Source organism: Pseudopodoces humilis, chromosome 3 (assembly GCF_049639895.1).
Source record: "Pseudopodoces humilis isolate 2021_Gansu_Grassland_sample_001 chromosome 3, ASM4963989v1, whole genome shotgun sequence".
In the NCBI taxonomy this organism is placed as follows: Eukaryota; Metazoa; Chordata; class Aves; order Passeriformes; family Paridae; genus Pseudopodoces; species Pseudopodoces humilis.
Genome location: NC_142202.1, coordinates 116,400 through 130,469, shown reverse-complemented (window position 1 = coordinate 130,469; position 14,070 = coordinate 116,400). Strand labels below are relative to the sequence as shown.

Here is a 14,070-nt window from a genome sequence, read left to right as displayed (position 1 = left end):
TACAGTTACCAAATGTGTAATGAAATCAGAGCAGAAGCAGAAATGCACCTTTTTGGGGAAAAGAGGATACAGACAAGAGTTTCATTGTCTCCAGTGAGGTTTCTTCATGGGTTTGAGGAAATTGGACGGTGAAAGGGCTCTGTAATGGTAGGGAGAACAATGCAGTGATGATTAGACATCATCACCGTGCTTCTCATGTTAGTGACCTCCCCTTAAACAGTTTCTCTTCATTTCAGTAAAAATGTCGTTCTCTCTGCTCCGCCCCTTTGCTCGTACTTTCACGTTTATTTCTGAAAGACATCAGGGCAAAGCCGGTTCACCAGAAGCCAGTGGGACAGGACAGAAGCTATCACTGGGACCTCGGGGAAGTGCAGGAGGCCTCCCACGGCATCTTGTACCTATTGTTTAATAAAAAGGGAAAAAAGACCCCAGCAAATCTTCACAGTGGGGCTGTGTGAATTACTAACCATGATCTGATGCTTCACAAAGATGAAAGTTAACCCCTAAACACTTGAAAAGTCTAGGAAAAACCGGGCAGGTCAGCAATAGTCTTAGGTCTGAACTGAAAATACTTCGGTTTGAAGGAAAGGTGGGCCACTGAGGGCATATTACTGGTTGAAGTCATGGTGTTTAATTTCTTTTGGATACTTTTTCAGAGCTCAGCAGCTGACTGCTTCACTGCCATTCGTTATTTCCATGTCCCTTCTGAGAAGAGGCTGAGCTGCGGAGTAACTCAGCACTAAGTCGCTGGTTTGGAGTGTTCAGTTTGGAGGCACCAGGGTCTGCATTTTAAATCTGGTGCTGTTTCTGCAGCCTGAGAGCTCCCCAGCACCCAAGGTCGTCTTCTTGCAATTTTAACATTGTTGTAGAATCACAGACTGGGTTGGATTGGAAAGAACCTTACACATTGTCCAGTTCCAACTCCCTGCTGTGGGCTGGAACACCTTCCACTCCCCCTGGTCAGTCCAAGCTTCATCCAGCCTGGCCTTGGACATTTCCAGGGATCCAGGGGCAGACACAGCTGCTCTGGGCACCCTGTGCCAGGGCCTCAGCACTCTCACAGGGAAGAATTACTTCCTAATACCCAATCTACCCTGGCCTCGGTCAGCATGAGGCCATTCCCCCTTGTCCTGTCACTCCAAGCCCTTATCAAAGTCCCTCTCCGGCTCTCTTGCAGTCCCTTTGTGTACTGGAAAGCTTTGTAGTTGCTTTCTTAGCCTTTTCCTGGTTTTCAGTTTGTTCCAGCTGATGTCCCCATGCAGAACTTCAGCCCTGCCATGCTCAGGGGCACTGGCACCAGCTATCCCCTCAAGACAGGAGGGAAATGGCTTTGCTGAGAAATTCCCGAGGTTTTGCCTGGCAGCTGAGAACGGGGGGTTTGGGTCTCTGCATTACCCCAGTGTTTTTGACAGCACAGTGCTGCTTCCTTTTTCCCAGCTTCCTCCAGCAGATTTGGAGCGCAGTGCCAGGATATTTTGGGTTGCCAGCGTGAGGAGCCTGTGCACAATCAGAGCTGAGCCTGTCCACACTGAGCAGGGTGGAGGAGCAGTGTCTGTGCTCAGCCATCCCTCCTGCTCCTGGCTTGGCACCGCTTCTTGTAGCCATGGGAACGGGGGATCTAATAGGCACCTGCCTCCCTCCTGCGAAGCGCTCGGGAAATGTAGGTCACCCCGGACAGGTCCTGTCTCCGTCTATTTCTGCATCGGATCAATACCCAGACACGTCTCATTTCTGCAGCACAGAGCTGTCTCCTTCGAGCTGTGATTTCTCCGGTGCCCTGGCCATCCACGCTGGTACTGTGGGAGCGCTGCTGGGCACATCGTGGTACACGGGTTGCTGGCCAGAGTCAACCCGGCCTCTGTGGCTTCCTGCTTTGGTTGGGGTTTTTTAATTTCCCTCCAGCAATGGAGTTTTAGTTGGGTTTGTAATGTCGTGAGAGTGGTTTCAGGGGTGGCCCCTTGCTAGTCCTGCCCTCTGCAGGGGTCTGTGGGGCAGCAGCAGGGGTGGTCACCTCGGCCTTTTCCAGCCCCCTGGGAAGAAGGCAGGGCTGTAGGGATTGCTGCTTCTATGGCAGTATGCTCTCTTGTGAAAAGCTTTAGCTCAGTGAAGCGAGTTTTAGTTCAAGTATGAAGACTGTCTTGGGAAGCGCAAAGGACCGCTGGACAAACATGAAAAATGACCATTTCTGTCCCGTGCAGTGGAACAGGTATTTTCAATAAGATGCTTAATCACCTTTGATGCAGAGATTGCGTGTTTGTTTGTTAGAATCATCATTTTCAAATCAGTCCTAATGTAGTACTTAATCTGGCATTTATAATCCTTTTATGCAGGGCCATTGCATTTTCCTAATTCTTTAATATCCTTTGGGGGAGGAGGAGTGAGCTTGTTTTTTTTAAGTGTGTTGCCTGGCTAAAGACTCCCATATCATCACTTGGAGCTGAACACAACTGAGTGAGGATGGGGCTGAGCCTTATTTTGTGTGTTGAGTCCTCCACGTTGTTCTCTGCTGCCATTGCACAGGCCAGGTTCCGTGTCCCACAACCACTTCCTTAATTCCTAGTGGCAATTTCAGGTGGAACAGGCTTCAGTTGGTGCTGCCCTGCTCCTTTCCAGAGCTGCTGCTCCCATGTGTGTGCCTGCGAGGACAGGGGAGCATGTGCTGAAGGAAAAATTCCTGGGACTCCTTGGTGGAATCTCAGTATTGCTTAGCTGGAAGATGATACCGGCTCATTATGCTGAGTGTCTCAGCCGTGCCGTTAGCCTTCTCCTCGCAGGACGTGCCGTGCAGACTGGCCTCCCTGATGCTCCTGCCTTCCTCCCTCTTGCATAAAAAAGCCCCCACTGGTCCCTAGTCTCTTTGCGAGTCTGGCTTGATATTAAATTAAATGTTTTGCTTGTGTCCCTGCTGGCCCAAACTCTAAACATTGCTTTGTTTTGTTTGTTTAAAAAGCAAACAAACAAGCCCCACCAAAAAGCCAGAGGAACTTCCAAGGAAGTGACAGTTACTATCTTCATGTGTTCACTGACTGTGGGTAGCTTCCAGTGGTTTAGTCTGTGAGTGAGGCTGGGGTTTAGCCAGATACTCCTTAGATTCTTTATTTATAGATTTACAGCTTATTGCACCCAAGCCACTAGAATAAACTTAGAGAAGACTCATAGCCAAAACCAGATGTGTGAGAGCAGCAAGGTCATTAAAGTAAATGCTGGAGTGTACAGCTCGCGTGGGCTCAGCCTGGTCGGTGCTGTCAGCCTGGTGCCAGTGCTCATCCGGAGGGGCGCAGAGGTTTGGCTCACGCTTCCAGCTCCTGCAGCAGGGTGCCAGTCCCCACTCCTGAGGGGGATGAGCAAGGGCCTGTGGGGCATCAGTTCTTTCACATTTATTTTTCCATTCCTACTCATTTCAGTGCCTTTTTTGCCTTTTGTCTTGTACCTGAGCCTACTAATGAGAAAGCATGGGTGGACAAAAGCAAATTCCCTTGTCACCCTTGAAAGTTGTTGTTGTGCCCTCTAAAAATCTGGACACCATGAGCGTCCACTTTAATGCTGGGACATGGAGGTGCTTTGGCAGACTTGAGTGCACTGGAAGTGACAGAAACCCTCCCCTGGGCTCATTTGAATGTGTGTATAAAAATCCAGAGAAGGAATTCCCTAAGCTGACAAACTGTTGGGTGCCCTGCCCCTGGTGCCTCTGGTGAGCCCCGCGGAGCTCGGCATGGCTGGAGGACAGCTACAGACAGTGCAGCGTGTGTGTGCCACGTGTGGGGCGTCTGGGGTGAGCAGGAAGCCCAAGCAGCTCCACGGGCGTGGATCGTGTCAAACGGAGAGGACACGCTCACTTTACAGGGATGATGCTGATGGACACATTGCTGCGTGTTTGGACAGGACAGCGAGGGCATGACCCACTGCAGGTTAGTGTGATTCGCAGATCAAAACTCCGGGCTGAAGTTAGGAATCCGCTATCCGTTGTATTTCCGTGTAATTTGGCCACACCGCTCTCTGGAGCCCTTTCTGATCCTTGCTCCTGTGGTGCGCCGTGCCTGTGAGCCATTTCCTTCCTTGATCTCTGTTCACAGTTGGTATTGTGGCAGCAGCTGGTGCTCCCTTTGCAAGATCGGGTTCTTTGCTGCACCCAGCAGAGACCTGGAGCTTTGCTTACTCTTGTGGTCCTCGGGGTTGTTCAGCAGCGTAAGATTTTCAAAAAAGCCTAAGTTACACTTACTCATGTTTATGAGGAGGGACAAAGAAGCACAGAAACGAGTGACATTCAAGCGCCTACTGTGTCAAGATAGCGTCAAAGTCATTTGTTATGATGAAATTCCCATCTCTAATCCTGAAAAAAAATACGCTTGAATTATTTTTGAGCTCAAAAAGTTTTCATGGCTGAGATGTACAGTAATTATCGGCTTTTTGCAGCAAAGTTGTAATTCTGGCAAATTACAATCTGTGTTTTTGATGGGGTTGGGGGATTTAAACATGTTCCTGGGAAATCAAAATAAGAACAAAAACCTGGAAATCTGGAGGCCATTTTTATTGCTGCTTTCTCTCCAGAAAAAAATACTCTGGTCTCCTCCCATCACCTGAGCTTCTGCAGGACTTCAACAACAAGCAAAGCCAGAGGATCTGTTGGTGATGTGCTTGGGAACTGTGGTTCCCTAAGATTAATACACTGTTTTTCTACAAATATTGGCCACTTTTCTCAGCTGTAGTTAGTCACTGGAGCTTCACTGCTTCTAGAAACAACTCTGTGCTGGTGCTTGGCAGGTGTCACCAAAAGGGTGTCTTTGAACCTTGCATCAAGTCCGGGATGTGTCCGTGCCAGAAAACCAGAGTGGGCTGGGAGGTGGACTCAGCCTGGCTGGGGGGGTGGGCCCTGCTGGGGCTTGGCATGCTTTTCCCCTGGTTTTCCCCTATGCCAGTGGGCATTTTCCCATCCAGTGGTGGTCTTTGTGTCAAGGTGGGGAGTGAGCTCCTGCCCTGTGGGCAGGATGGGCCAGGTTGCCCTCCAGGCCTTTGCTGTGTGGATGTGAGCCACACTGTGTCCTTTGCCTCTCTGGGCAGAGATCAGGCCCCAGCACACTCTTCTTAATAGTGCAGAAACCTAGATTAAATGCTTCTTGCATGAAATTGAAGAGCTGATTGGCTCTGTGTCCTTTCAAGTTCTGTGTTCCCCCTTGGTTTCGCTTGTTCTTGTGTGAAGTTCGGCAAGATTTACTACTGGGACCCAGGTGACATGGCAGGGTGCTTCAGTCCAGCAAAACAAGCTCCTTTCTCCTTTTTCAGAACACTAGATTTCAAAAATGACTCCTCCAGGGTTTAGATTTCATAGAACAGAGTGATAAAAAAGCCTTGCACTGCACAACGGGGAAGAAAAGGAAGGTAAAAATACTTCAGTGTGGCTTAGCAATGTCCAGAGAATTTAAAAAAAAAGAAAAAGAAAAGCAGTCTTTACAGTGAAGATAAAACGTTGGCAGCTTTCGATAGTTTATTAGAACTTTTGGCTAAGTACTCCATGATCTTTCAATTAAATCCCAGACAGCTCTACGAATTCTTCTTGCAAGAGCATTTTATTTTCTTGAAAAGCCTATACCAAATCAAACCTGAGATGCGTAGGGATGCTGCCATTCGGTTCTGTGTGTCTCCGGGCTCAGCCTTTTCTCTCCTCCGTTGCAGGCTGTGTACATGTTCTACGCGTTGGCAATCGTCTGCGATGACTTCTTTGTCCCTTCGCTGGAAAAGATCTGCGAAGTAAGTGTTAGATGTTCCTTTCTCGTGTGCTGCTTTCCCAGCAGTTCTGGGGAGCCTTGGGGTGTGCTGACGATGTACTGACTGTTGTCCTGCAGTGTTGCCCGTGCTGCTTGTCTTGTCACTCAGCATGACCTGTGCATGTTGACTCAGCTCCATGTTCTTCCTTGCAGGACAGGCTCTCCAGGTGCTCCAGGCATTCACACTGTGGGGATTGCTGTGTTGCCTCTGGTTTGCATGTCTTTGCAGATGTCTCTGCAGGAACACCAGGCCCTAGCCTTAGCTGATACAAATTAAAGCTTCTGGTGATTTACCCCAGTAGAAATCGTGGGTCTTGTACCCTGCCCTCAAAGTCATGACTGTCATATACCTTGTGTTGTGTGGGTGTAAGCTGTAAAGCAGCAGGGACAGCTAGGTCAGCTGTAAAGAAGCTTGTGAGTGCTTCCAGCAATTGCAGGGGACTCTGTTTCTCTTTGGTAAGGTCAGGATGCCTGCATTTTAAAAGACAAGGGGTACATTTCAGCCTAAATCAGCTCAGACAGCCGCAGAGCGAACACAGACCGTGTGCCCAAAGTTACTGCGAGCTGTATCTGCTCTCAGATCAGGCAGTGAAATCTCTGTGTGGAGAATATGGTTGGTCTTGGCAGTGAGAGGTCTGTGTCATTTGTAGAAGACGCCTGCCCACGCGCCTGGGAACAGCCATCATCCGTCAGGGCGTGGGCTGTGCTGGCCCTGGGAGAGGTGGGGAAGTTGACAGAACAAGTTATTTGTGCTGACAGCACCCATGGAAGCCGTCTCTAAACCAACCCGATAACTGGAAGTTCAGCAACCTTCTGTGCGGGCCTTTTTTGCATTATCAAGGAAAAAAGCCCCCAAGAAATTCCACTTTTTGGTGCTTAAGTATAGAGGTAACTGAAAGGTAACAACCCAACACAGGAGCTTCTGTCCTGCACCCTCTGGGGCTGAATCTGGGGAACCCCATTGCAAGGTTCAGGAGAGGGAACATTGTTGTGGACATGGGGATAGGAGATGCTGGGGAATGTAGACATGCTGAGTTCTTTGACGTCCCCTCTCCCAGGCAAGTGAACCTCGCTGAGAAACGTGGCTCTAGAAGCTGGCTCGGGTGTCTGTGGATGAACAAAACCTAAGCTGAACAGGACAGTGTCCAGGAAAGGCTAATATTTTGGGGTGCTGTCAATATGCCCAAGGGCAAGCTAGCCATCCAGAGGGTCACAGGGTGACAGGAGATGGAGGGAGGTTGTTATTTCTCTTGGCTGAGCACTCCTTAAATACCCACCCATGGGCGTGTTTTGATTGAGCCTCGCTCATGGCCGAGAGGCCTGACCTGGGTCTGTTGCAGTTCTGCCAGGGGCTTTGAGTGGCCCTGGACAAGCTCCATTGCTTCCCTGCACCTCTGTTTCCTGCGCTGCTTAGTTGAAAAGTTGATCCTTGACTGTGCTTACAAATGACAACAGGAAACACTGTGCATGATGTTACCAGTGTCTAACTTCACTGGTGGTAAACTTCATTGTCACAAGCGAGGGGCTCTTTTATGGTCATTAACTCTCTGCACATGCAGGGTCTGTGTGTCTGCACCTGCCCCAGAAGCTGGTCCAACAAATGCCAGCCTGACAGTGCCTTTCGATCTTCTGATGAATTCTCAGATGTGCTTGGGTTTGTACAGACGTCTGATGTCTAATAAACAAACACCCTCCCTGTGTGATTTACTGCAGTATTTGCAAGCCCCTGGGCCCTGGAAGGCAGTTTTCACTTGCTTAGGTCTCTGCTTTTTTGGTTATTTGTTGTCTTCTTAATGGTACACAACAATTCCTGATGTGCCGTAGTGGTTCTGAACCATTCTGTTATCCAGCACCACCAATAATATGACAATAACAATTTTTATTCAACTGTGTGTTAAAGAGAAAGCTCAGTAATTGACCACCATATCTGGAGTACTTGTACTGAGAAGTTGCTGTCCAGGAGAAAGGTGCTGTGGCATTAGGGATTATCAAAATGGGTCACATAAATGGATCAGACTTTAACTGTTCTATTGCTCCTGCTTGATTATCTCCCAGAAAGGTCTTTTCTCAGCCCATAGATGTTGTTTGGAGACATTCAAATACTCTTAAGCATTTTACACACCAAGAATTCAGGCCTCCTGCCTGAAGGCTTTTTTGGCCTTGAAGATCTATCAGTAGTTGTTCTACATCTTCTCACAGTTTAGGTGCTCTAATTCTAAACTAAATGTCCTTTTTCTGGTTTAGCTCCGTCTAGTTTGGGAAGCAGTTGTTGAGTTGAACCAGCAAGCCATTTGTGCTCCCAAGTGTGTGTTGACATGAAAATTTGCTCCAGAACACTCGCTATGGTAGACATTCGCTTTCTGTGTTAGCTCAGATGTACTTACAACAAAACCCTGATTTTATTTTGTTTCTACTTGCACTTGCCTGGCTGCTCCATTCTTGGTGTTACAGAGCATTTACACTATGTCAGTGGCACACATTTGTCTGCAAATAGATTTTTGCCTCCTACACGGGGTGCTGTTTTCTGCTCTGTTGTATTAGCGTAACCATCACGTGCTTTTCGGTGAATTCTCGAGGGCTTGTACTGTAGCTTTGAATTAAACCTGCCCCCCAGGAAGTCAGCACAGCTGGTTTCCTTGGCTGGTGGCTTTGCTATCAAGAGGCACCCTGAGTTCCAGCAGCTGCTGCAGGATAGCTGTCTCCATAGTTTCATGGAGCATCCTGCAGAAGAACCTGGCCTTTGGGGATCTGCTTCTGGTCCTGGGGACTTCTTTCATGATAGTTTTAATCCTGTTTAAAATGGTTTTCCACAAAGCTGTATTTTATTGGGTTCCACAAGCATTATAGCACTCCAGCGATGCTGTGGTCTTCTGCTTTGAAGGCATTCCTGGCGAGGGCACATTTTCCCTTGTCCCCATAACTTACCTATGAAGGGCTGTTACACATGTATGGGCAGTGGATGGAGTTACCCTCCCTTAGGGGCCAGGAGTGGATTCCATTGTGGAATCTTCAGAAAAGGCTGCTGTGAGGATTTCTGCTCTCTTGGTCTCTGTGCAAAGGTACTTTGGCAGGGATGGAGCAGCAGAGGAGCTCTGAAGTGCTGCAGGGGAACAGGGACAGAGGGAGGTTTCCTGTGTCCTGCCAGGGTGGTGGGGCTGCCTCAAAAGCCAGCTCTGCCTGGGACACTTTCCACCACCCTGGGCTGCCTTCCGTGTGTTCCTGGCTGCCTTTCCTGTGCTCCCACAGTGGCAGCTGCTGCCTTGGTGTAGTAACAGCTCAGGGTGGTGGCCGTGTGGCAGGAGCTGGCTGTTGGCTCCTGTTTAACAGGAGAAGGTGCCTTGTGGCATCTGCTGAGCAGCAACTGGTGCAGATGGAGCAGTGGGAGTGCAGACAACATAGAGTGTGTAATTAACCAAGGAAATCTTTGGAAGCAGCATATGCTGATGAAGTTTCTTTGGAACAGTGGGTCCTTTCCCTTCCAGAAGCCTCCGTTTTTTTAGAGAGTCCTTGGGTACTGCTGTGGAACAGGTACAGGAGGTAAGTGATGTAGCCCAGGAGAAAGGGGGTAAGGAGAGGGTAAACCAAGGCATAAGTTGTACCTGGGAAGGTGGCTGGGGGTGAACCCAGCCTGAGCCCTAGCCCTGCCCTTTACAGGCCAAAGTGGGAGAGGTAAGGCGTCTGCGTGTTGCTGGGGTCGAGGAGCTGACAGACCTGTGAGTGGTGAAGCTGCCTTCCTGTTGGCTGGATTGCTGACCTTTCCCTCCTCTCTGAAAGTGTCAGTGGCATAACCTGACCTCTCTGCCAGCCCATGCTGACTTCAGTAGCCAGTGCTTGTGGTGACTTTTCCCCAGTACTTAATCCTTATTTACACAAACCCTTACAGGTACCTGCTCTCGGCCAGCAGGTTAATGTTGGGACTGGAATTCCTTCAGCTGCTTGTTGTGGTAATCAGTGACTCTGTGTTTCTCTGCAGCGCTTGCATCTCAGTGAAGATGTGGCTGGGGCAACTTTCATGGCAGCAGGAAGCTCTGCTCCTGAGCTGTTCACATCTGTCATAGGTAAGGAGCCTGCAGCTGCTTCCCAAAACCTGCACATTTTCAGAGCTGAAACGGGATTCCTGCTTGCCTGCAAACTGTGTTAGAATCCCTCCTGTGTTACAATCCCTCCTGGCACACATGGCACTGACTATCGGGAGTCCTCACCAAGTGAAGTGACTCTGGGAGCGCCATTATGTCACAGCAGGGCCTGGATGTGACCCTGCCAAGTCAGGACTAGTGGGCACTTCACCATAGCTGCACATCAGCCAGGCTGCACCTACAGCCTCATCCTCTCCTGGCCACTTTGCTGCCCCATCTGCCACACCGGCTCCAGGCACAGTGGGAAAGGATTTTCCCCAGCCTCTCTGGTTGATACCCTGACACACTGTTCATGTCCTCAGCAGCAGGTTCTCTGCCATCACCTCCCCTCTGGTTAGTCTTCCAACACCATTTTTCACTGGAAAAGCCAGTCTGGGGAGGAGAGGAGGATTTGAAATGCTTTCTCACAGCAACAGGTTGGTCAGAGCATCACACTTCCAAAGCAGCTCTCCGCTTAAGGGAAGTGTGATGAAGGGATTCAGCTGTCCTTAAGTGTGCAAAACCCAGGATACTCTGGTGGTGCCCCCACAGCTGTGAGGGAGGGGCCCTGCAGGCACTGTTACAGAGTGATGCTCTGCCTAAGCGTGAGGGTGAGGTGTTCCTGCAGTCTGACTCACCCACATCTCCGTTGGCAGGGGATCATTAGGGCAGCAGCTGGGAGGGTGCGGAGGGCTCTCCATCACTGAGCAGAATTAGTTCTCAGCTCAGATGCTTTCTCTAGGAGACACCTGTCTTTCAGTCGCAGCTGCCAGATGCGGAGCATGAGTTAATTCACACAAAGCTGTGTGCTCTGCAGAGAGATCTGATTACACAAGCAAAGCCTTATCATTTGGGAACTTAAATTGGACCGAGTTGGGATTGTCCTTCGGTTAAGGGTAGTGCAGTACTAGGGTGAAAATAAAGCCAGATTCCTTCTGGCGACTTCAGGAAGCCCTGATGGTCATCAGATTGTTTTCCTGCTGTGGCATAACCCACCAGCTGCCGTGTGTCACTTGGCAGGTGAGTCCTTCTGTGTTTCTGAGAAAAGGATGAAGTGGGAAAAAAAATGTAAACTGCACTGGCCAGATAAATAGTGTTGGGACCTTAAAAGAAAGTGGTGAATTTAAACAGTCTGACAGCCAGCAGGAGATGGAGTGTTATTTTTATGCTGGCTTCCTAAGGAGAGGATTTTGTGCAGCACCGTGATGCGTGTGTCTGTCAGTTCATCTTCCTCACCATTAACCTCATTGGCCAATTTTAACCAAATTTGACAGAAGAGCTCTGAAAAAAGCTTGTAACGCAGCCCCATAACTCATCCTGAGAGGCATCACTTGGCTTGTGAGTAGCTGTGGCCAGACAGCTCTGAATCATCTCCAGCTTCTACTGAAGCTTCATCCCTACTGAAACTGTTTGGGACGGGGATATGGGAAGAAGGAATATCTTATGGGAGACAGTTTCCTGCAGATTTATGTCCTACCAGCTGCTACCACAAGCTTGCAGTGTTTTATGGTGTGTGTTGCCATAATGTTGGGTCACAAGACCAGGAAGTTAGTCACTTGGATGTGTCTGAGGTGCTTGGTTTCCGTCACACAATTCATCCAGGTACCCTCAGAAAGCAACTCTCGGCAGTTTGCGCTATTAGATACGAGGAAAATGTGGCAGAACTAGTACCTACCTTTAGATTCATTCATGGGGTCTGAGGTCTGCAATTTTATGTGAAAAAAGTCAGTTCTTCCCCATTTACACAGCTTCTCTTGAACTTGTTTTTCAGGTGTTTTTATCACAAAAGGAGACGTAGGCGTTGGAACCATTGTAGGCTCAGCTGTATTCAACATCCTCTGTATTATTGGTGTGTGTGGGCTTTTTGCAGGACAGGTAAGAGCATTTAATGATTCCTTACAGTTCTTGCTTCACCCTGCGCCTTGGCTGTACTGCAAAATCAGATGCCAGGTTCATAACCCTGTCACAAATTTCTCTGGCTTTGCTGTTTTTAATAGAGCCCTGTGCTGTTCCTCCCGCATTTTTGAAATGAGAAACAGAGCAGCAGACGTCAGCTCAGGCATTTTGAGCTGCCCAAGGTGTGTGGGTGGGCAGAGGAATAAACATTGGTTGTTTGCTCCTAGTGTAGTTTGTGACTGTTCTCCAGCGTGTCAAACTGCTCGTGACAACACAAGCTATTCATCTGAAATTAAAGTAATTAAGTTGAGAGATCTGAGCTGCTGTCTGAATTGCAGACATGATCGACTGTATAATTAAATACCTGAATCTGCATTTACCTTGGCACTTGCCAACGTGCCAGGTATTTTTACAATCTTGTAAATGTTCTTTGCCATCTTACTATGCAGACTTATTTGTAAAGAGGAGAAACAGGGTCACGATACCAGCACAGGGCAATGGAAGAAGAACTGAGAAGAGACCTTGGCGAGCCTGGGAAAACATGCAGAGGAATGGGTTTTTCTGTGTGATCCAGTTCTGTTTTCATTAGCAGTGAACTTCTGCAGGCCAAAGAGGAACATTTTCAGCGTGAGGAGGCCTCAGGATAAGGTCACAGCAGTACTTTTTATCCACCCACGTGTCCTGATTTGCATGGAACATGCAGCTGGCAGCTCCAGATGCTCAGTGTGTCAGTGGTTCTGCTGTGACTCGTACTGTGAAAACCCAGTTAATTGAGGTAAATTTTTAATGACCAAAGCCTTCCTAGGGCATGAAGCTCTCTTCCCCAGAGGTGGTCTCCTGTCATCAATAGGACTTCCTTCTCAGTCTGCTTCTTTTCATGCAAATGGAAGTGATTAACTGTCCAGCAGTTAATGATGGCAGAAGAGCCAATTCTGATTTTCACGCTCCACAGTATTGACTGCATGCCTCAAACCTGCTAAAAAATGGCTACAAACCACAGCTTTCAGTGGAAAAGGCCTGCTAGAGTTTGGGGCTTGACAGAAAATGTCTGTCTTCTTGAGAGGCCTTTTACAGGTGGGAGGTCATTGTTTTCGAAGGATAAATCACAGCCAGAATGCTCTTGTAAACGTCTTCAGCCTTCCAGATGTGGTAGCTTTCAGAAGTTCAAATCATCCTAAGTATGGTCTGTGAGCCTCTTTCAAGCCAAGAGTTGAGATTTTGACTGCTTCGCCACATCTTTGTTTTCTTTGAGACTCTGCTGGTGATTTGTGTGTGGTTTTGTCAAGTCACATAACCTCTCTTTGCTGCAGTCTAACCCTTGGAGGGTGGGTAAGCACTGGAATGATAGACATCACCATGTGGAACTGTGATTTTTAGTTGGCAAATAAGAAATTTCAGTGTCAATAATTCCAATGTTTTCGACAAAACTCTTATGCTTTTCATTGTTTCCCACTCCCAGCCTTTCACCAAAATGTCATTCCATTTTAGTGGTGTGATTCATCATTTGTTTTGTGTTAGCATGAATAGGAATTTGGTTTTATTGTTAACAGTGTCTCTACAGAGGCACTAACCTAGGTGGTAAATTTGGTTGTTGGTGAGATTCCTGTTCTGCTGGGGACCTGCATCTCAGTAGCAAGTTGCCAGGTAAGCCTGGGGGTTGGCTGTGCTTGCTGTGCTCCAGGGTTTTTATTTTGGGCTCAGACCTGTGGCTGGAGCAGCTGGAGCCCTCAGATTTTCAGATGTATTGCCTGTGGGCTGAGAATCCCTGAGATCAGACCTGAAGGGGCCTTCTGCTGCGTTTCCAGCTGCACTCTTTTAGAAAGCTGTCTTTTGGTTTGGTCTTTATTACTTTTGCGACTGGTAAACAGTTAAATTTTAAATACTGCCCAACTCTCTCCAGGATACGTTTTATTTTTAAATTAGGGTGTAGTTTGTATGTGCTGTGTTGGATGTATTGTTCTTTGGCCGAAGAAAAGACTGGGTTTGGTTATGTACACCGTGTTTAGAAAAAGAAACAAATGCACAGCCCCAAAAACCTGGCATGCATTAGCTTGAGCACCAGCCCATATTGTTTATTCTTCCAAGCCTTTGCTGGCTCTATGTGCACACTTTACAGGATAAATCTGAATAAGCATCCCACTGCTGGAACAGAAGAGAAGCGTGCCCACGCCTCTGTGTGACACTGCACACCTAAAAAAATGGCATTGCAAGAGCATTGTGAGGGTTGAAAGTCAAACACTGAAAAGTTAGAAAATAGCAGTGTGAGGGTTTCCTGTGCACCCTTAATTTGCCCCCCC

General features: G+C 48.3%; 1 protein-coding gene across 3 annotated transcripts in view; it reads left to right on the top strand.

Moving 5' to 3' along the window:
* Nucleotides 1-14,070, top strand: part of SLC24A3 (solute carrier family 24 member 3) — a 108,501-nt gene that overhangs the window by 57,206 nt on the left and 37,225 nt on the right. For all 3 annotated transcript variants that reach the window (XM_088053580.1, XM_088053581.1, XM_088053579.1), the window contains exons 4-6: nucleotides 5,671-5,745; nucleotides 9,736-9,820; nucleotides 11,649-11,752. In XM_088053580.1, coding sequence (XP_087909706.1) covers nucleotides 5,680-5,745; nucleotides 9,736-9,820; nucleotides 11,649-11,752 — 255 coding nt within the window. In that variant the 5' untranslated portion in view covers nucleotides 5,671-5,679. The remainder of the gene's footprint in view (nucleotides 1-5,670; nucleotides 5,746-9,735; nucleotides 9,821-11,648; nucleotides 11,753-14,070) is intronic.